A 22538-nucleotide genomic window follows, 5' to 3' on the forward strand; every position below is an offset into this window, starting at 1 on the left:
CATCGCAAATCCGAAGAGAGCTCCACTCCAAAACTGGCAGATCTAAAACCTGCTCAGAAACCAAGGGGCCCAAACCAGCACAAATATATACCAGCCCCCAACACACATACAAATACAGATGAGCACAATTAAACACAAGTGGGTAACACTGATTTCATACATTTCCTTTAATAAGCAGGTGTGAAGAGAAAAAAACATAGCAGATAAAATGCATACGGTCTATACTTATTCTTGAACTTAACAGATTTTGGTTTGTCTTTATACAAACTTTGACTTTGTACATGATTAGACTTGTTTAATTGCTAATTCTGTTTTAAATCTAAGTTAATTTCTCATTACCCTTCCATTTCTACTTCTTATCCTCTGGGGAAAAGAGCACACTTATCATTGGGACATTCTCACATCTTCCAAAGAAGTGGTGTAGGTGTTAATCTTATGTTTATGTTTGATGTGGGTGTGATGACTAAGACTACAGCGTTGGGTTTATTAATATGCACGGCTATCACCTCATTAGTTGCAAGGTTTGTTTTGAAGTTAAGCTGTAATATTTGCTGAAATGTCTGATCTGCAATAAAAGACTTGCTCATTGTTTGTTTCCTTTGCTTTAATCCATGCTCTAGTCACAAACTGTCTTTGCCGCGCTGCCTTACACAGCTTCTCCACCTTCCTTATGCCGCGGTGGAAACTCTTGACTCCTTAGCCTGTGTGAGCTTCCTGCATGATCTTCTACATGTGACAACAAGGAAGTCAGGGTTAAACTGTCTTTCTTTTACCTCTGATGCATTAAAACCAGTAGCCAGAGATTACCCTGAGAAACAGGCATTTCCCTGGCATGGTATTACTTTGTACCCATTTTTAAAACAGAGAAGTACACACACTTTTTCTGTGTCCTCAAAACAGATACCGAGACTGAAAACCTTGAGGAAACTCTGCTGAACCTGGAATTCTACTTATCCCCTCCATGGCACTCTGCAGTGCTGTTCTCACCTTGGTCATTCCAGCAACAGACCAAGGCCAGAAACATCTGAAGTGCGATGAAAAATCAGTTTCTGCGCTTTTCTTTAGGCCATGGCAAGGACCATACATAATTCATCAAAAACTCAGAGCTGCTCTTCAATCAAGGCAATGAAACCCATATAAAAGGGGGGATTTTGTTTTACTGGCAAGGCAAAAATCAGATCTAGGTTCTAAATTTACAGCAGAACAAACAAAAAAACGTTGCAGTTATAGTACTTATGCTTGCCCACAATGCTCTCTTCAAATCACATTGAGGAGGTGACCAAAATCTTAAATGAGAAAATGAAAAATAAGATCCAAATGTGCCTTTTTTTTTCTTTGGGTGTTATAAAAGTGTAGCAATAATGTGTAGTAATGTCCAGCCCTGGATGTTCCAGCTACCTTGTCATTTATTCTGACAATTGCTGTAGCAGCTCTGGCATCTAGACTGTTCATCCTCTTGCTGCAAGTGGATGGAGCTACTAAATCTGCATCTGGCAACATCCAGGCTAGTAGGTGAAATGTTGAAACCATCATCAGAAATGAAGACTCCTTGGTAACCTGTGCCTGCACTGAGCTGGTCATGGATTCGGGATTATTTCTGTTCTTTTAATCCAGCAACAGCCAAGGGTCAAATACACTAGCAGCCTTAGTGTTTCACTGAGCCTCTAATCGGGGGTAACAAAGCCAGGACCTTACTTGATCTCTACTCACTCTTCTGGCCACAGGCCTTTTTCTCCTATCTAGGAGAGAGCCTGTGCTCTCTCATCACAATGACCTCCCAGGAAGGAGATGCTGTGAAACTGAGGAGGAATCAAAGCCAATGTCGTGTTGCACAGCTGCTCGCTGGGGCATTGCACAAAGGAAGGATCAATCTCCCCCTCCACTCAAACTCTCCACAAAAGCCTGAGGACAGTCTGAGGTCTAAGGATGGGCAGGACCTCAATACATACCATAATCAGTGTTTCCCATTAGCATGTTCTTACCACTCAGAACACAGATTTCTGGATGACTCTCCAGAGTTGTCCAGTTCCTTGAACGGATCACACCAGGACACTGGGCACACAAGCCAGGCGTTGCTCATCAGCTTGCTCAGCCTTGCACCTGCCTCTCAGCCACCCCAAAACCAGTCACCCCACAAGAAATGCTGTTACCCACTTGGTTTGCAACTTCAGATTTTCTATGTGTCTCTCTACTTTACCCTTCTCTTTCAATCCCAAATGATGTCGGTTACTGCACACTCCAACTGCGCACTCGGGCTGAGTGAGCAGATGGGTTAAATTAAACAGTATTGTTAGCAACATTAGGAACCAAAGCAGTTACGTTCAGACACTTTAGACACATTATAAATGTAATGAGTTTTCCTTTTTTTGGGGGGGTGGGGGGTGGTGAAGGGTGAAGAGCTTCTTTGTTCCTTAAACAGCGTTTTCCACTGTTCCAGAATTAGCACTGATTTTGAAAGTTCTAATATATCTAAATTAACTTTCCACAACAGGTATATTTGTAACAAAGCAAAATAACATTTAAAAGCAAGAACTAAATGAGAAGTTTAAAAAGACACAGATGAGCTTCAGGAAGGAGAACAAACAGCAAAACACCAAAATAAAATGCCTTATGCGCAAGCAGGTTTAAAGATTCTTTCATTGTTCATGACCATGTTAGAGGACAGTGGGCCACGATTTTAGAGACTCTTGCAATGCCTGTGGCTGTCACGTGAGGTTTCTGAGGTACATAAGAAAACACATTATCCATCTTCTATTTTCATTCCCAGGCAAACACCTGATTTGCCTTGCTCATTTTGCCACTGGGCACCTGCCTGTAACACTGAGCATCTCCGTCTCCATAAAATTTGTTTCTTTCTTCAGTCTTTTTCTTTGCAGGGGAACAGGGAGGGCAATAAAAGAGAAGAGCAGTAAAAATATTTTATCAGAAGACATGCAAGGCTAATGAGCAAGATTCATTCTGCATTACTCCACTAGAATCAAAGCAGATGTTTATAAGATCTACAGTCTCCATAGCAGTGTTGTTAATATAAAATAATACGGTATTTCATTGGAAAACAGAAAACATCTGTTACTCACCTCTGTGCAGAATCTTTAGACTCCATAAATAGGTAAGGCCTTTCACAACCTGAATCAAAAAGAAAAAAGCAACACATATTAAAGATTCCTGGTAAGAAATACTGCACATCTCAGCTGGCACGAGTCATTAAAGACACAAATTCCAATGAAGTATGGAGCCAGGGCCAGAAAGTGTGGAAGGGGTCCCTGCCCATGGCAGGGGCTTGGAACTGGATGAGCTTTAAGGTCCCTTCAACCCAAACCAGTCTGGGATTCTATCACTGGATCCAATTGCCACTCTATTTCCTGTGTACAATATCATTATAACAATCAAACAAGCCAATCAGTCCACTCCCTAAGACAGCAGTTGGGTGTTACAAGTCATCCTGTCTGCAGGTTTTGTTTCTGTAAGTAACTAACCACCAATACTCTTGCATTTTTAACACTCCGATTTTCCCCTACATTTACTACAAGCCTAGAGAGCAAGATTCAACAAACACATTTCTCCTCCTGCTCTTTTTCAACCCGACCCATCCCTGCTCTCAACCAGCTTTTTTTTAACAGAGCAAATCTTTCCTATAAGTTCCCATCTCTGAGACAACATCTCATTCACTTCCCTGACACTTTGTGCATCTCCAGAACAATAAAGCATTACCGACAGCTGTGAAGTTGTAGTTTTTCACTCAAAACAATTACATTCTTTTCATTGTCCGAGTAGACTGCAATGAAATTACTTCTGCTACAGTGATCAAGCAGAAGCGCTAAAAATATCATACAGCATGAAAGCAGAGAGCATAAGGATTTACAGCCTTCCTATCGGATTAGAAACTCCTTTTAGAACTTATTCTGTAACCAAACCCAATGTCAGTGGAATCACAATCTCTTTTGTAAAGCGAATTATGATTCTGGATCCCCGATAAACTGCTCTAGGTGGCAATTCCTCAGTGTTTAACTCACACTTCATACCCATCTCACAGCCTCAGGTGCTAATTCCCTGTAACAGAAGTCAAATTCTGTGTGCCCAGTGGTGTGGCCTTGTTCATGTTGGCCTTTCAAAAAGCAAAAGAGGGGAATTGTACTCACACAGCATTTTGTTGTAAGAAGAAGGGAAAAACCAAAAAGTATTTATACAAAAATAAAGAAAGGGGGTGCAACATTTCAGGCTTCCTCATTGGTGATAGTGCTTCTGATGACAGTAAGCTGCTCTGATTATTAAACATCTATTTGGACTCTTCAAAATCTTTAAAACCATTATGAAATTATTTAATTTAAAGCATGCATTCATAGAAAAAAGAAATGTTTCCTACAGGGGAAAAAAGTCAACAGCTGTGAGTTATTAAACATCTTTATTATGGAACATGTGCTGGATAAGCAGTCATGAAAGACACGGCATTAAACAAACTCTCACGTTCCAGTTCTCTCAGCATCAGTGTGCAAAGGATTGAAAAGAGTTCTTCCCTTTATCCTGGGCTGCAAAGATGCAAACAGGAGCCCCCCCAGACGGACTAACCCAGAGGAAAGCACCGTTCCTCACTTACCTTACATCTGCCTATTAGGAAAGGACTCTCAAATATTAAATATTATTCTAAAATGGTGCTGGAATAGAGTATCTTTTGATTGAACTTCTAGCAGGAATTATTGGTATTCAGTAAAGCAGGTTTTACAACAATGGCTTGACAAAGCCTTGACACAAAAAGTACTTCTACCTGCTGTCAATCACCCACTCTCTTGACAGTTCAAGTGCACATCCTTTCAGGGAGAACTTCAATCAACATTAGCACTCAAAATACAGTGCGCAATGTCACTGCTTCAGAAATTGAAGTGAAAATAAATGTGTGAAGTGGCAAGCAAAGGTAGAACAGATTTTACATCGGCAGACCCAAATAAGTACACATCAGTATGAAAGCAGGAACAACCACATCACTTTGGGTTTCCCAAGATACACTTCTCCTTTGGAAAAGCACACTAGCCCTTCACATAAATAAAGTACACAAAGAAGAAGAGAGCTTTCCCATTCTCATTGATACTGCCTCATACAGGCAAACAGGGTGAATTTTATGATGAAGTCAGAGATCCCTCCAGTTTCTTGGAGTTTCTCTTACTATTTTATCCTGCTCCTGAATCACAGAATCCTAGACTGGTTTGGTTTGGAAGGGACCTTAAAGCTCATCACTGTTTTTAAGGGCTGTCAGTCCACCACTTTTCATGGCAAATTCATATAACAAGAAAGGAAGCAAGAAAACGTCCAAGTCAGAGGGAGAGCAGTGCTGGGATGCTGCTAAATGTCTACATGTGCTAGCATCACTTTCCTCTGAAAATGGGTTTCTCTTAAAAACTTCTTCAAATACAACAAAGGGATATTCTAATTAACAGATGTGCAGGTCACACATATTATTAAGCAGCTTTAATAGACCAATGCGTTGTACATGTCTCGGGAGAATAAAAGACAAATGACTCTGTACATGGTGCAAGGAAGGTAGAAAGAAAACATACAAAAACTGGGGAAAAAAGAGACTACAGAAGCTCCAGGTTTTGTGTACAAAATCCATCCATGTGAGCTCCAGCTTTGTTTCATATCCTCCTTCTCCTCGGTACATGAACAGAAATCCTCCAGGCTTTGAGTAATCTTCCCAAACTGTCCAGGGTAGGGATTACGGTGTCTGTGGACTTGGCAAAAAGGTGCCCAATCCACAAAACGAGCTGCTGGGCTCCTCTGAAACATCAGACACCAAGATGCAGGGTTGTGAAGACTTAAAGGAGCCATTCCTGCTGCCACTGATAAATTCTAGAGAGAACAAAGGCTTTCACTGTCTCCTTCCAACAAGTCTACTACGCCAACTGAGCAAAAAAGCAGCACCAGAGCAGGGGACGCTGCCAGTGCTGGTTCAGCCTCAGCGCACACCTTCTGTTACAGAGAAGCAGGAGAAAGGGCCAAGTTCTTTCTCTGAAGGCTCCTGCTCCTTTGTTCACCTCTTTACTGACTCCCTGCACTGTGGTGGGCATAGTACAGGCTGCTAAAGCAGCAAATAAAATAACTAGAAGTTGTTAAGTATGAGCTCACTGGCCATGTCAGGGAGTCATGCTCACTAACTAACAGATTCACAGAGAGATGACACTGCAGGTGAACAGTATATATATATATATATATATATATATATATATATATATCAGGACATAAAAGGTGGGGCTGAAGCATCACCACTATGGATAAGTGAATAATTGGAAGAGAACATCAGCAAAATATCAAGCCAAGTTGCTGGGGAGGATGGAGGAGAGGAGAGACAAAAGTAAGTAAAGGAAATGATAAGGTAAGTTAATGTGGATGTATTAAATACATAACATGAAGTCAAATAAGGAAAAGAGGAAGGAATAAGCAGCTGAAGAAATTCTTTAAGGCCCATCCCAGTATTATTACACTCTACACATGCTACTCAGGAATATGAGGACACTGTTCATTGCTTCATAGGGAAGAAGAGATGAAACGTTTTTACTCTGAACTAAAGGTGAAAAGCATTCAAATTCCGTAAGAAACTGCTAGGCTATATAATGAGCAGATTTGAAGCTACTTAGAGGAAACAGCATCAGAGAAGGATGCTCATCACCCTGGGCAGGCCACACAAATTAAGAGGAAAGTAGAGCTGTGAATTACAATGAACAGAGACTAAATAGCTGCCTGTGTTGGATTAAAGGATTTAAATTGTCAGCTTGATGTATAATGAACGTGAAAGCCCAGCACTTAATTAAATGGCACATGATAGAATAACTTTGTTATGCTTTAAACTGCTTAAGTTATCAAAGTATTCCTTATATTTAGCAATTGTTTAGCAGTATCTCCCTCCCCTGGGAAATCCACTAAGACATTGGTCATTTACCCTTTATTCAGCTCTGGCAAAAGATGGAACTTTTGGGGTTTTTTTTTTTCCTTCTTTTGTTGTTCTGTAATTTAGTTTTCAAATCACAGCCTGTGAATTTCTAGCAGAGCAGTCACTGAATACTGCTGAAACACAGTGATGAACTACCAGGTCCTCCAAGGATCCCATTGTCAACACCTTGTTACCAAACTGAGTAGATATAGGGGATTGATGGTTTTTCCTAGCTCACAAACCATCTCCCTGCTCATCACCCCCAAAATCACTATCAGCTCCTCAACCATTACTGCTCAGGTGTGAAGGGTCCCAGCACTGTAGTAAGAGCAGCCTGTCCCCAGGCAGCCTTGGTCAGCCAAATAAAAACTGCAGCTTCCTCCTCATCTGCCTTCAGAAGTACATCTGCCACAGGGGAAGAGAGATAATGTGTTCTGCCGTTGCATTTTGGTACCAGGAGCTGACTTAATTTTTCAGCCTGGGAAGCAAACCTAATTGAGTTACCTTTGTGCAGAACAAGGACAGTTAGAATGGAAATTACACACGAGAAGCAGCAGATGAGGGAATCAACTTAAAGGCTAAGACAGGGCTTCTGAATCACTTTTTAAAGGAAACATAGAACATAGAACATAGAACAGAAGGACTGCAAGGCTCAATAAAGGCGATCAAGAGGACTGCTCCATTCTACAAAGGTTGATGTGAAGAAACAGACCACACAGATCTCCAGCAAATTCAGGACTTCTTTCCTTATCCCATTTAATTTATCACATTTCTTGAGCCTCTGGCAACTCATGTGTTGGTAATTCTAAAGGAAGGCTTCCTTAACCCCGGTGTCCTTGTGCACACTCGAGGGTTAGGAAGGACCTTCCCTTTCACAATGAGGACACGTATTCTGGACAGGACTTGGTGTCCCAAGGGGGCATGTGTGCACTTAAATCATTGTGTTACATGCACAATCAAAACCCAAAAGACATAAAGAAAGAAGTACTTACAGCTACTGCTATTCTTCCAAGTACATGCTCTGGAATTTTTCTATAAACATCCAAAGAACCCCCTGCAGGGACAAACAAAATGTGCTTAGATAATACAAAATGAAATACTGCCCCAGATTTGAAGCCACAAGGGGTTTCTAGGCCTTGGTTATTAATAAAAACACCATCAATGATATAACAATAACTGTGTCAGAAATAACTGACCTTAAAAATCTACCAAACTCTGAATAAACACATGGAACAGTACCTGGGGGTCTTTTCACCCACATTACTTATTGTTGCTTGAAGCATTAACACTCAAACTCTTAGAAAACCTCCCAGTCACAAGACAGAATATCAAAGTCGGAGAACTCAAACCCAACAGGGTTGGGGAAACTTCTCAGGAATAAAAAAGTCATCTCAAAAGCAACAGTGGACTTCAGAGTCCAGAGGCTTTTCCCTTATCTTCTGCAAAGGAAATTCATGACCAAACCAGTGTTCAAAACATCCCTGGGGTGAAATTATTGGGCAAGAAAGCAAATTTAAAATTGAGAATTAAAAATACCCAAGTAGAATGGCAAATAAATAAATCAAAGGACAAGTAAATTACAGGCAGAGTGTATTACCATTAGCTTGCAAGAGCAGGTTGTCTTAGTCAAGGCTTGAGGTTCTCAGAGTGCTCAGCACTGATCTAACTCTGCTCTCAGTGCAGCATTTAGATTTTACTGAGGACACCATTGGGAAAAGAGTGAGGCCAATGTCCAGCAATTAAGAAAACTCTTTACCTATATTTTTATGCATCAAAATTAAAGGCTGGGATACAACTGGGCAGAGTCCTGGGATTCAGGAAATCTTATAAGCTGGCCCAAGACAGGTCAAAGGGCTAAACATTTGTCAGGTTTAAAGCTGCTCATCTGCAGGATGAGGAAGTATTTTTTCTTCTCTTTACCTGTATCCTTATGCATCAAAATTAAAGGTCTCAGGGGAAAAAATGGCAAGGTCCCTTTATTTGCATTTTGTTCTTCCTTTAAATGATTGCTGTTGCTTTCTGCCAGAAGGAGTGCACAACATGAGGCAGACCAGAGGTCATCTCCAGTATAATTCCAAGTAATTAGTGCATGGTCAGTAAACACCATCGTTGTGCAACACCATGAGGGATGCATACCCTAAAGGCTTCAGTATTTTCAAACAAGAATTCAGAACTGCAAGCATTTATGTGCATCATTTTAAACATCTCTGAATTAGTAGGGGCATACACACTCTAGACAGATGCATGGTTTTGGCATGAACAGATGCTTCCTTACTGCATGGGACTACTCCTGCTTAACACAGGCTTGCAAATCTGAGGCAACTGCAAGAACAGAGCAGAGAAATGGCTAAGACACACAGCAGGAGAATAGCAAGGAACTGAGCTTCTAGGCTTTGCTGAATAAATGAAGCATTTTCCATCAAAATATGGAAAATCTGAGAGAATATTCCTACTTAGAAACAGGGCACAGTGATGCCTGGGACAGAGGTAGTGAATGTAAAAAGGGAGAAATAACAACAATAGACCATTTTAACAGGGAGAAAACAAAATGCACCATAAAACCCTAAAGGTTTTTTATCTTTATATCAGAAAGAAAGAAGCTATTCAATGATGCTTAATGATACACGTTTGGCTTTGGAAATTTTTCCTGCCATAAAACCTTCTCTCCACAGAAAATTTTTTGTGAGATTCTTCTTTATATCCAGCTTAACGGAACCTTTGTGAAAGACCTGGAGAAGGCATAAAATGCTGGCTCGTAAGAAAATCCTGGAGCGAGTAACAGACTATTGCTCCTAACAACAATGTGAAGTTAAGAGTTGAATGCTGTGAAGAGGGTTGTTGCGCAAGAGACACAAGGGGACTGCAGCTGCCATGAAACACACTCTCAGAACTGATACACAGAGGGCAGCAATGATTATAAATTGCTGCAATCACAATGCTTTCCCTGCCTTTTCCCCAAGAATTCCACACAGCACAAAGATTTCAAAGCAAAGCACTAACACATCTCCACAACGGCCGTAGCATCAGATGGTGGAGAAGGTGGTCTGGTGAGTCTTTGGACTGCAAGCTCCCTGGTCTGAAGACTCACATTGGGAGAAACAGGAGTACACTCCAAAAGGAGCTCGGTGCCACGCTGCTAAACAGCTGTGTTAGAAAATCATTCCTTGTCTTGCAATTAAGAGACGATTTCCATTGAAAACACACAGGACATTGGGTTAATAGATTTCTTTAAAAGAAAATCTGGTTTGGCTATCAAAACAGGAAAAGTGAGGAACAGCTGTTTTGTCAGCGAGGACAGATTGTATGGAACACTCAAATATCAACCCACAAATTAAGCCAGCATTTATTTCTGTTCTATTTACATTTTCAATAAAAGTAGGGAAGTTACACTCGGGAAAACACAGCAGCCCATGGAGAATGTAACACAAGCCCAATACCAACCTATTCTGTCTATAAACTACCTGTGAAATTAATACAGTCATACCACTGCATTTTGCTCTGTTCTGGAAAAGCACATCTTGATACGGTTTTCCCATTGACAGACTTAGCAACCAAAAGCACACTGAATGCACAACTCACCATCCATGAACTCTGTGCACAGGGAAATTCTGTTTTCTACAAAAAAAGCACCGTAAAATCCTATGATATATGATGAGTCACACTGGGAAATGAAAGGGAAAAAGAGAGAAGCCTGGTTTAAAATTTGCTGTTAAGAAGATTATAAGGAAGAATAATGAAAATGAGAAAATGTATATACCTTGTAAAGAATTTCTAACTCCGACATTATCTGCTTCTGGAGTTCCAGTGTTATATCTAAGGGTATGACCTAAAATACAACAAAAGAGATATATGATCACAGTTGACATAAAAATTGAATGATTCAAAATAAAAACCTGAACATCTGTGTATTAGTTATCTTTATGTGAGGAAAAGAAAGACAGGAATAGATGGAAAGAGTATTTTAACACAACGATGAGCAAAGGAAGGAAATGGAAATGAAAGGACAGATTTATTTACTTTTAAAAGTCAGTTTCAAGCAAACTAAGCTATACAGACAATTTTATCCATGAATTATCATCAGGTCTGTGGTTTAACCATTCAACCATGAGATGAGTTTGGCTTGAACACAAGCCACAGACGTAACGTGAAGAGCAGGAGTGGTAGGTCTGTAGGTCTCAATGACCTGAAGCTAATTCTAAGGGCTAAATACGCACAGTATTGGAAGCACCTCTGAACGTCTCAGTGGTGCCTTGAAGGAGTGTCTCTTACCATGACCTTTATAGTTTCAGTTTAATATTTATCCCTTTTTTATCTGAATTGCTAACATTGCATGAAGCATGGAAAACTGTTACACAGAAAAAATGCAGATGATACAGATGCTTTGATAAGCATCACCAGAGCATTCCTCAAAACAACTACACACCCCGTGACTTGGAGCACTCAGCAGCTCACTCTCATGCTTATTACTGCTTCCTCCATCCAAGCCCTCATTTTCCATCATTCTGAGCCAGGCTGCTACCCAGGACTGAAGTGCCTGCAGTGAAGGTGGAGATACAAGTCTGCAGGATTTTCAAGACAGACTCTCTTAATAAGGATGCCAGTTCTGGCAGAACCAGCATTGAAAGTGAACTTTAATATGCAATTCCTTGCCATGATTATTTGAAGACTTCCACACTCAATTATTAACTACTAGTATATAAACCAAAATGGATTCTAAATGCATTTAGCCACCACGATATTTCACAGTTTGATACTTAAAGCTAAAGGGGAACAAAATGTAGTCAATTTGCAGAATTAGCAGAACAGATATAATAGGCTGCATATACTGCTGATACAACAAAATACAGAGGCCATTTCCAAACACACAGATTTTACAGTATCAAAATCTGTCTAAAAGAAAAACCGATAACCTGCTCCTATCAAGACTTTGCTTTAGGGTTATTTATAAAAGCTGTCACTAAACTAAATTGTAAGTGTAATACAGGCCTGCCAAGAAACGTTTAACACACTTGTCTAGATCAATAATCATTTGCCAACAATATTCACTTACATTTTTCCAGCCTGAAAAACTTACAATAATTTGCTGGGACACCATCAGTTTCAACCCCTGAATATTAACAGAATTTAATCTTGTCAACAATATAAAATCAGCATTTTATCTCACTAAATACTACTCACAGCGAGAAACTTTCCTGCCTGTTCCCTGGGAAGGCTTCACTGACCTGAACAAGGCCTAGTTAGCATGATCAGCATCAAATACATCACTGACATCCAATCAACAACGACCTGGCATGAAGGAAGGTCTCTGGCTGATTTGCATTAACTATAATTACATACAGACCCTGCATTCTAACAGTGGGATAACCTAGAAAGGCAGATCTACCCTACTAACAAGTGTTGAGGATACTACTGGGTAGGGCATGTACGGAAATGCACTACAACAGTATGGCAAGCATGTATGGCTTTTGACAAGGGTCTGTAGGGACAGGACAGTGGGGAATGGCTTTAACCTGCCTGAGGGGAGACTGAGCTGAGCTCTTAGGCAGAAGCTCTTCCCTGTGAGGGTGCTGAGGTGCTGGCACAGGGTGCCCAGAGAAGCTGTGGCTGCCCTATCCCTGACAGTGTTGAAGGCCAGGCTGGACATAGGGGCTTGGAGCAAGCTGCAGGTGTCCCTGCCCATGGCAGGGGTTGGAACTGGATGAGCTTTAAGGTCCCTTCACCACAAACCATTCTGTGATTCTATGATTCTTAATTTAAATGGTGCGGGGGTCCTCTGGGATTCAGGAAGGGGCTCCAAGCATTCCTGGACATCTTCCTTGAGTTCCTGCCCAAAATACAGCGCTTCTGAAACCACCTGGCACACTTAGAACTTACATGAACTCCATATACCTAAAATTCCAAGTGAAAAGGGTTAATTTTTAAAAAAGGAATACCTGAACATATTTCCTCTGCTCTCCACTACACCTCCAGGACAAATAAGGATGAGTTGTCAAGTTAAATACAAGCAGTCAAGTGACTGAATTATAATTTACTCTGTGCTCAATTTAAATTAGTGTGAGGCTATTAAAATATACAGTATAAATACGGCAATTCATCACAAGCTGTCATGGATGACTTCATCTATTTGCTGGAGTGGCATACGTTCCACTACGGGAACGAGAGCAAAATCACAGGTCAAATTAAGCTGCTATTCTGTTTTAATTCACTTATTTAATCTGCGGCGACATAATTGTCTTTTACAGTATGTACAACTCAAAGGAAATTTGGGAGTATTATAGTCGGTATACAAATGATTAATCAAATGGTCCATTTAAATGCTAGCTTAAGAGCAGGAGAAACTAAAAGCAGTTGAAGAATGGCAATCAGCCAGTGTACACTCACAGTTTTCATTCAGATTTTCCCCTCTAATTGGAAAAAAGTTACCTGTGAATAATCTATTCAACCCTCTGCACAATACCTAGCTGCAAAGTTCATATAAAATGACATTGGTTTGGTCTATAGCATATGTAACAGTGGTTTGTTTTCCTGTTCAATATATTCACAAGATTCTCTACCATCTGAAAGCATTTTAATCAACAGGTTTTTCAAATGTTTTCTTGTCCTACCAAATCCGTGGTTTATTATCAGTAAAAGCCCCCAAACCACAGAAGTCTGCTTTCACAGATCCATCCAGTGCTGTTCCTATTAGTGTGGTAATCCTCTGTCAAAACACTTGATCCGTGTGATGATCAGGTCAAGACACTGGCATTACCATCCTCCCAGCCTCTTTTTATTGCTGGGTATGCCTGGCCATGGATGTGTTAAGTCATTTTCTTAATAGAGCAAGCCAGCATGATCGCTATCATTGCAGGTTTCCTGACCTCCAGCTTGTGAGCAGGTTATTTTACACTATGATAACACACACAGGTTGATGTAATATCTCTTCTGAAATCACACTAAAAAATACAATTGAGACTGACAGGACCACCATGAGTAGTACTTACAAGAGAACCTAGTCCCCCAAATCTTCAGGATCCTAATTACCCACCGGGACTAACCAAACCCATGGACTCTAAGGGAAACATGGAGGTGAAATTGCTGGGGAACGTGCTTTTTGCCACAGGGAGGTGATTTCAATTAACCTTGCAAAGGGTGAACTCATTTCCCTCCTGCCTGTGTGAATTTCCTCGTGCTCCACCTCCTCTCCAGGCAACTTCTGGGGGCACCCACAGCTCCCCAGCAGCACAGGGCCAGGGCTGGAGAGCAACGATGTTGGCACTGAACGCAGCAGACACAGAGGATGCTCTGTAGAGCCTGAAGAAGATTACATGAGGAGCAAGAACCAGGGCAAAGCAGAGTCCATACACAATCCCAGCATTTAGGGCAACAGCACTTTTAGTTCCATACTGTAAGTTGTAATAAAACAATAAAGTTACTCTTTTATACTTAAGTTTTCCATACTTCTGTGCCTATGACAGAATTCCTGTCTTACTGCTCATGACAGGTTTAGGTATCATAGAATGGTTTGTGTTGGAAGGGACCTTAAAGCCCATCCAGCCCCAACCCCTGCCACGGGCAGGGACCCCTTCCACTGGAGCAGCTTGCTCCAAGCCCCTGTGTCCAACCTGTCCTTGAGCACTGTCAGGGATGGGGCAGCCACAGCTTCTCTGGGCACCCTGTGCCAGCGCCTCAGCACCCTCACAGGGAAGAACTTCTGCCTAATGTAGAGCTTTCCTCCATAAACAGTGTGGATTAATGTGATAAACCCAAATGAGATCTAAGAATCAGAGGGAGTGGAAGAAAATCAAGGTCAAGAAAGAATGGAGAGAAAGAAAGAGAGAAGGAAAATTACTGTAATATCTTACCTTTACTGCTAGTATTTTTCCACTAGGGACATGATATGCCCTGCATGAGGGAAAAAATTAAGTAAGTTGAGATCACATAAAATTACCTCTATACATGTGTGCAGCTTGTATCCACTAATTTCACAGAAAAATGACTTAGAGCTAATCTGTTTTACATTAAACCAATCTCAGAGAGCATTTCAAAAGGAAGACTGATGAAAACAATTGATCAAAAGACTATATTTACAATGAAACCATTTAGCAGGTTTTTACATCTGCATGTCTTATACAAAATCTGCACACTGAAGACTTTCAGAAAGCGGAATAGTAAACTTATGGGTACAAATTTATCCATTCTCGCATTTTCTTTCAATGAAATAAAATCAATAAATACCCTTTATTGACATAAAACAAGGTTTACCACACCAGTTTGCAGCCCTATGGATATTTTTAGTGGTAAGACAGTGAGATCCACAACTCTATCAATTAAAGTGCAATAAAAGTAATGGTTGATTCTTTATCACAACCTAAGGACCCACAGAAAAAGTGAGTGAAATGACCTTTCTGCATTTGTATTTAAGATTAGCACACGTGTACACATACAAGGTTAGAAAGCACTATTGTTCATGCACACATGGACCCAGAATCATTTCCCACTATATTCCAAGTCATTTGTCTTAATTTCTAAAGAAATTGGCTATTTAACACTGACTTGTACATTCCTGACCACGAATTCCTAAGAAAATAAAAAGGAGGTGGAAAAAAAAAAAGTGTCTACTAAAAATCTGATGGAATTTTGCATAAAAACAAAACCATTAAAGGTTTTCCTCTTCACTAGTTTTATTGTCTCATCCTGATTTATGACTCTACACAGAGCAATGTCATATATGTGGCACTAACTTTAAAGAATTATAATGTTTTACCACTACATACCTCTAGCAATTATTACTGAAGAAGAAAGTTGGGTTTTTTTGCATGCAAAATCACACATAGCACAGGGCGAGACTGTTGTTTAATCTTATTTATAACCCTGAGTGTTCATATCATTTATTAATGGTTTGGAAGTTTCTGAAAACTTCACTTTAATTTAATAACTGAAGGATAAACATTTATGTGGCCAAGTGGCATCAGCTTGTAGGAGCAAGCACCAAAAAATCAATGTTATTTAATATCACAACAACAGGCAAGAAGCAAAGATGGAGCTCTGACAGACTGCTGGCTGAATGCATAATCCATGAATCCCATGGAGTAAATGAACTTTGCTGTAACTAGGGATGAACCAACAGTGGCAAAACATTATGGACTTAAGATGAACAGCAATGACAAGCAAGTGAACAGGTTGAGATAGCATGCTCAGCGTCTGTTAGCTGCCGATGTACTGTGCCGGACAGTTTGGCAACTTAATTAGCCTGTCAAGAAAGCTGATCTTTTTTCCATAAGAGAGATCTCCTGTTTCCAAGTGAATTAAAAGGGAAGACTTGATTATTTAATTATGATGCACGCTAATTCATCCGTGGAAGTTTGGGTTCAATTTCCAGCAGAGGGCAGATACCTGGTTTGGTTTACAGAGCACTGACAGGACCCATTTAACATTTAATTATGGCTGAGCACTGGATCACAAAGGAGATGCCATGCCCATGGGTGCAGCATGGCCAGTGGCTCTGCAAATGCCATGCTACCTGGGACGAACAGAATTTGTTTACTCCAGGCTGATCCGGCATCTCGGTTGTCCTGACCTTTCCCAACACAATAACTGCATAGTGATTAATGAAGTTTGAATAGGAGCTTTGGTTACACCAAAAGACAACCGTACACCTCTATAGTGCTTTAATTAACAGCTAACACTTCAAATTAGTCTGTAGTTGCTACAGTAATTACCCGTTCCAATGAGTGTGTAGGGAAAACTGTTTTGTTAGATATTACATACAATTTGAAGATGGAATTGATCATTTCGGTTACAATCAGCACAGTGAAAGCCTGAAGACTTAGTACCTTTATGTAGCTTCAGAAGGATGCACTGAAGTAATCCCACAGAACGTTTGCAGCATGAAGGACCTAGTTGCTGTGCATACTGCGACCATGAGTTAGTCTGTGGGTGTCTATGAGGAGATTAAACTAATATTCATAAAGTAACGTGAAGCCTCATCCCAAGTGTCACCTCTCCCAGATCCCAGTGACACCTTCAGAAGGAATCAAAGTCATCACTGTAGAACCAGATCACCGGATGAAGCAAAGCAGATGCAAAAGGCTCCTCAGCAACATTCACTGCACATTTCAGTGAACACAGGCTTAAAAGTCTTCCAGGATGGTAGCCAAGTGATGTCACCTAATAAACAGTTCCAACTTCTCTTGCTAGGAATGGATCTGAGCAGTGCCTGACCATAAAGACAAGTGGATGTTAAAGAGGAGGTAAAACAGTTGCTGAACTGAACTACTTGAAGACAAATGTAAAGAGCAGGAATTAAACATGTGGAAATGCAAAACCTTCAAGGAAAACACTGTTCCTTGCATAAACCAGCTCTGGGAAAACAAGTTCATTCTTCCCCTCTTTTTTGTTGGAGTTTGCTTTTGACCCACTGCATAAAACCAGCAAAAGCTCTATCAGATTATTAGACTGGTGGCTATAAATCATATATTGTGAAGAAGAAATTGCACCACATCAGACACAGCTTCTGCAACCAGAAGCTTAAAAATTACTTTTGAACACTTGATGCCAGAATCAGCTACTTAAAAAGTTATCACTGAAATGCTGCTGCACTCTGCCAAGTGCAGGAAGCAGGTTCTGACGCACATTTCCCCTTCCCTCTCTAGATAAGGGACTGCTGTGTAATTAACACCAAGGTTTAATAACTCCAAGTAGTAATTCACCCAACAAAATGTTTAGAGGTTGCACAAAAGGAGAAAGAAATCTGCAGGGAGGATGGAGGAAGGAAAGCAGCAAGTCCTCCTCAGGAATAAAATACATTCCAGTGAGAAAGGCAGTGTGGGAGAAAGCGTTGCAAGAGCTCAAAGAAGAGGTAAAAATGGAGCAAAAAAGCTGGGAGATGCGGAAAAAGCGAGTTTTGGGGGATCTTCCTCCCCCCCTGCCCTGGTACACTGCACTTAATGTGGGATGGAGGAAGTGGCGAACATCTCCTTTGGGAAGTTCTCCTAGTGTGCACACACAGCATGTGATGCGGAGGGGTTGGTTTAAAGCCTCCACACACTGTATGAGAGGATGGGCAGACTTCAACCACCACATACTCTGAAACCTTCCCACTGGGGAAAAGAAATTCAAATCCTGCCCGTTCCCACTAGAGTTCATTATTCTGAGCCCGTTCCATCCATTACAAGGAACAGCTTCTAAGCAAGACTGGCACAGTTGTGTCAAATATTTTATTAACCTTGACTATTAACCATATCCCCAGATATTTAAAGCCCTGAAGGGACCTATGCGAGCCAAGTCCTTTAGCAGAACTTTGTCTCTTCTGCTCTGAAAATGGAGAGGGCCCCTGAGGGAGCGCTGCAAAGGCAGCTTGCCCAGCTCCGTGGCAAGAGCTGGGTTATTTTAGGGAATGCGAAAGGCAGGGTGGGAGCAAGCATGTGCTCTGCTTGAACAAAGCCCTCCAGCTAAGCCGGAAAAACTTGTGATGGACTGTGGAGTACGGCGTGTGCATCCCTTGTGTTCCAGAAATCAATATCATGGAGAACTAGAATAGGGCTTTGGGGGAACTGCCAGCTCCTCAGCATCTCTGCCCCTCCCCGCACTGTATATAAGATGTGTTTCTAAAGGAAAGCAAATTAAACGGTGAAAGCGGCAGAGCAGCTGGTTTCTGTTTCAAAAAGAAAAGGCAGAAAAAGGTAAGTGAATTTTATATAGCCTGCTTTGTTCTCCCTGAGCTCCACTGCTAAGAAAAACAGAGCAGAAATGTAAGATGCTTTGCCTCAAACCTCTTTACGGAATAAACCGCAACCCATCCCAATATTTAATGCTAACAATTCCATACACTGAATATGGTGAGTTTCTGATCAGTTCAGAAGTAAAACAAACCAACCCAAGCAAACAGAACATGCACAAGCTGCTTAATAAACAGCTTAGACGTCAAACAAAAACATTCTCCCTCTTTCAACTTGCTAAGACTTAACAATTTTATATTCTCCCTGTGAGGAATTTTACCTAAGAGCACAGTGGGGAGCTGCACTACTCGCTGTGATTGCAGTATAATTCCTTCTAGGGTAAGCAAAGAACTTCAGGTTTCACAGGAGAAGCACTCAAGAGAAACAGCAATTGTCAGTTTGTTTCTTGATTTTTAATTGTAAAGCATTTGCTCACATACGAGTCACTTCAGGACGGTCACATCAGCAGCAAGGACTGAGCATGCAAAGATCCCTGCGCTTTCTCAAACCGCTTTTCCTAACAAATACAATAACTTCTTACTAAAATCTGAGTTTACTATTGAGATACTCCAAGTAAACACAGTCTCTATTTAGAAGCAAAAATTCATTGAAGTTATTATATCATGCTGCTAATGCTGGTGCAAAAAGGCACTGAAGGGGCCTGCAGCAGGCTACCACACACAAGATCTGTCTTCCCATCTGTTCATGCTGGCCACCAGGATATATTTTTCTATTTCCTCCCCCCTGATAGCCACGGAAACAATTTCTAATCAATAAGATATTCCTTGCCAAGGGAAAGCCATGACCTGTCTGCTATGCCAATGACTCAGTCCCCTCCCGTTATAGAAATACAACCAATGTCAGCAAATATGACAAAATGATGTACTGACAGTACTGTTGTGTTAGCGGTGTGACTGCAGGACGCAGGGACACAACTCCCCTCTCACAGAGATGCTAGAGGAACTTATGGCTGATGCCACAAACTCAGACGTGCTGTGGATCTACTGGCTCTCAAGTGTTGGCGTGTCATTCTGTTAACAGCAGTTCTAGGAGATGGAAGGGTGGTGGTTGCACCACCACACCATCTAACCCAACCTCCCCCTTGAAGTGGGACTGCAGCAGGGGATGAGCTCAGCTGTGGCTTTGGCCAGCCCTGTGCTGAAAGCCCCACTCCCAATTTCCCAAGGTGGCAATCTGAGGCTACAAAGGAAAAATAAGAGTAAATATTTCAGGTCCATTCTCCTAGACACGTTTCCTCCTGCTTCACACCTTGGCATGTATTCATTACACAACTGTTTAAAACATCAAGACATCATTTCACTTGACAAGAACCACAAATATCGCCCCGTTTCCCTGAATCTGTATCAGCTCACCCATAGCACTGCACTGATGAACTGTCCCCCAGATATCCTCCTCACTCAACACATAGAATAACACACACAAAAAGTCTCAGCATTTCCTAGCAGAAATGAGCATACACCCAGAAGTCCCACATTTCTTATTTGAGTTTAAAAGCTAACACAAAAAGCTCTGGTTGTAGCAAGCAGCACCTTCAGATGTAAGGGCATCAATGAAATCAAACTGAGCATTTTCCTGCCCTGTGATAAATAACCTAGAGCAAAATGACTGCGCCAGTGTTGTGCAAGATGAATACAATCCTCTAAGTGCCATGCATTGCAGAGCGATGTGCCAGCTGCAAACTCCACACAGCAAATCACCCACAGATTTGGTTTACTGTTCATTTTCCCCTGTTTTTCCCCCTCTTTTTTCCAAGTACTGCCACTGTCTGTCATGCTCCTGGTCAGAGTCTGGCATTCTGATGATAGAATTGTCACATACTCTGACGGCCATCTAAAGAAACAGATTCAAATTGTTTCTAGGAAATAAACACTTTGACAGTTGTTGCCTTCTGCAATAGACAAACACATTAGCCTGACTCTCTGGCTGTTAAAACAGGAAATCCAAAGTGCACAGCAGTTGTAAAAAGGAGCTTTTATGGGGTCTGTGCTAGTTCAAACAGCAATCTACACCAACCTCCCCTCCATCTAAAGCCCTATTACAGATGCTTGAGTACTGATTGCAAAATGATTTGTTGTTGAATGAGAAAACACACAAAAAAATACTTGCATCTGAATTTGAAACTTTTCAGAAGAGCAACACTGGCACTAAAAGCTGCATAAGGAAAATGGCAATGAGCAAAATGTCTCAACTCATCGCTGTGGGAAAGAGGCGACTTTGCCATCCAAGCCAAAGCACAATGAACCCCTCACCTCTTGCATGCTGTAACCTACTACTTCCATCTGTTACCTCTCACATGAGTCTTCCTTCTGCACTGCAGCCAAACTTCCAGGGTCAATCAAAACTGGATTACAAGTCTTTCTTCTTGTACCCATCCTATTGCAGTTTAGACCCAATTCCTTAGAGAGACCTGTACAGAAAGGACTAAAGATGGAGAAGGCTTCACCTCGACACTGCTTGATGAGGTTATGGTGCCTGCATAGAATCATGGAATGGTTTGGGTTGGATGGGACCTTAAAGCTCATTCAATTCCAACCCCCTGCCACAGGCAGGGACACCTTCCACTAGAGCAGCTTGCTCCAAGCCCCGTCCAATCATCACCAATACCAGGTCACTCACCACCACAGGACCAATCCAGATCAGATGCAGGCACAGTCGTGTGTTTCAGCTGCTGCCTTTAAACTATCTCAAAGGGCAGAAGACAGCAGAGCAGTTTTCTTAGACTTCTGTTTAGACTGACACAGCCAGGACAAGTAAACCCATCAGAGTTTTAGGAAGAAACTTACAGCAACAGAATAAGCCAAAAAGTACATCACATCCTATGATGATGGCCATTTTGATGCCACATGTCTCCACAACAAGACCTAAAGCTGGCTTTTCTGCATTATTGAACCATTTCTCAAGAGAGATGTGTTCATGACACTCACAGCATAACAACTATTAAGGAAAAACAGAGCTGTTGAGTAATTCAGTATGGACCAACAGTAGAAAACAGAACTGTGCCAAGAAGCAAACGTTTTCTATGTATTCACTGTAATAGCAGAAAGAGTGTTTTCTTTTAATCATGGTTCAGTTTCCAGTAGAAAGCTTGCTCTTCCACAGGAGCAGGCTGTGAGCATAAACACCATGAGGTTAGTTACATTGCTCTATCCATTACTGGACTGCAAGGAGATAACATCATGATGAGCAACATGCTAGAAACAATTCTGGCATTGCTCCTCTTAATATTGCTTCTTGCCATCACCATTAAAGCAGCTGTGGTGACGTATGGGAGGGTGGTTGTATGTCAGAGCAGGGTATGGCTGGCTGAGCCTTATGATGGTCACTGGATATCTGAGTGGCTCATTTTTAGCATTTTGAGAATCTGGGGTGAAAAGACAGGGAAAAATCAATGTCAACCTTGCTGGTGCTGTTACAGCCACTGCTCTTCACAGAGACATCAAACAGAGATTAAGGAGACGGTCTGAAACACACCACTGGCAGCATAATGGCAAGAAAGGACTCCTACATAAATACAGGTTCTTCTGCCCCCTGTCATCTCACATTCACTTCTATGGGCAAAAGCTTGATTTAAATAAGTAAACCCAATGCTGGGGAACAGCCAGTGCCTATAAGCTTGGTGGCAAATTCCACCAATTCTCTACTACATGGAGTATTATGTCACCAAGAAACATGCTCTTGCCCATACTGGGGAAGCTTCAACGAGAGCTGCCCTAGTCTCCCGCACCACCTCACCCATTAGTAACAAGAGCAAACTCAAGTTTTCAAGGTTACTATTTGCTTCATCTCCCAGGCTATGGGCATGCAACACAAACAGAACAACTTTAATTTAAGAATCATCCCGTTTCTAATTAAGCAGCCATAGGCAGCTGGCTGGATACATTTTAATCAGCTTCAATAAC

The 22538-nt window shown here is 41.4% G+C and overlaps 1 protein-coding gene across 3 annotated transcripts in view; it reads right to left on the reverse strand.

The window, feature by feature from the left end:
- MAP2K5 (mitogen-activated protein kinase kinase 5) overlaps nt 1-22538 on the reverse strand; it is a 120980-nt gene that overhangs the window by 64761 nt on the left and 33681 nt on the right. For all 3 annotated transcript variants that reach the window (XR_010614524.1, XM_065688126.1, XM_065688125.1), the window contains exons 9-13: nt 14764-14803; nt 10677-10745; nt 10499-10580; nt 7912-7973; nt 3078-3126 (exon numbers count right to left, since the gene is read on the reverse strand). Coding sequence is in view for 2 of the 3 variants with exons in the window: in XM_065688126.1 (XP_065544198.1) it covers nt 3078-3126; nt 7912-7973; nt 10499-10580; nt 10677-10745; nt 14764-14803 (302 nt within the window). In the remaining variant the exon portion in view is untranslated. The remainder of the gene's footprint in view (nt 1-3077; nt 3127-7911; nt 7974-10498; nt 10581-10676; nt 10746-14763; nt 14804-22538) is intronic.

The sequence above is a fragment of the Lathamus discolor genome, chromosome 8, assembly GCF_037157495.1.
Source record: "Lathamus discolor isolate bLatDis1 chromosome 8, bLatDis1.hap1, whole genome shotgun sequence".
Taxonomy (NCBI): Eukaryota; Metazoa; Chordata; class Aves; order Psittaciformes; family Psittacidae; genus Lathamus; species Lathamus discolor.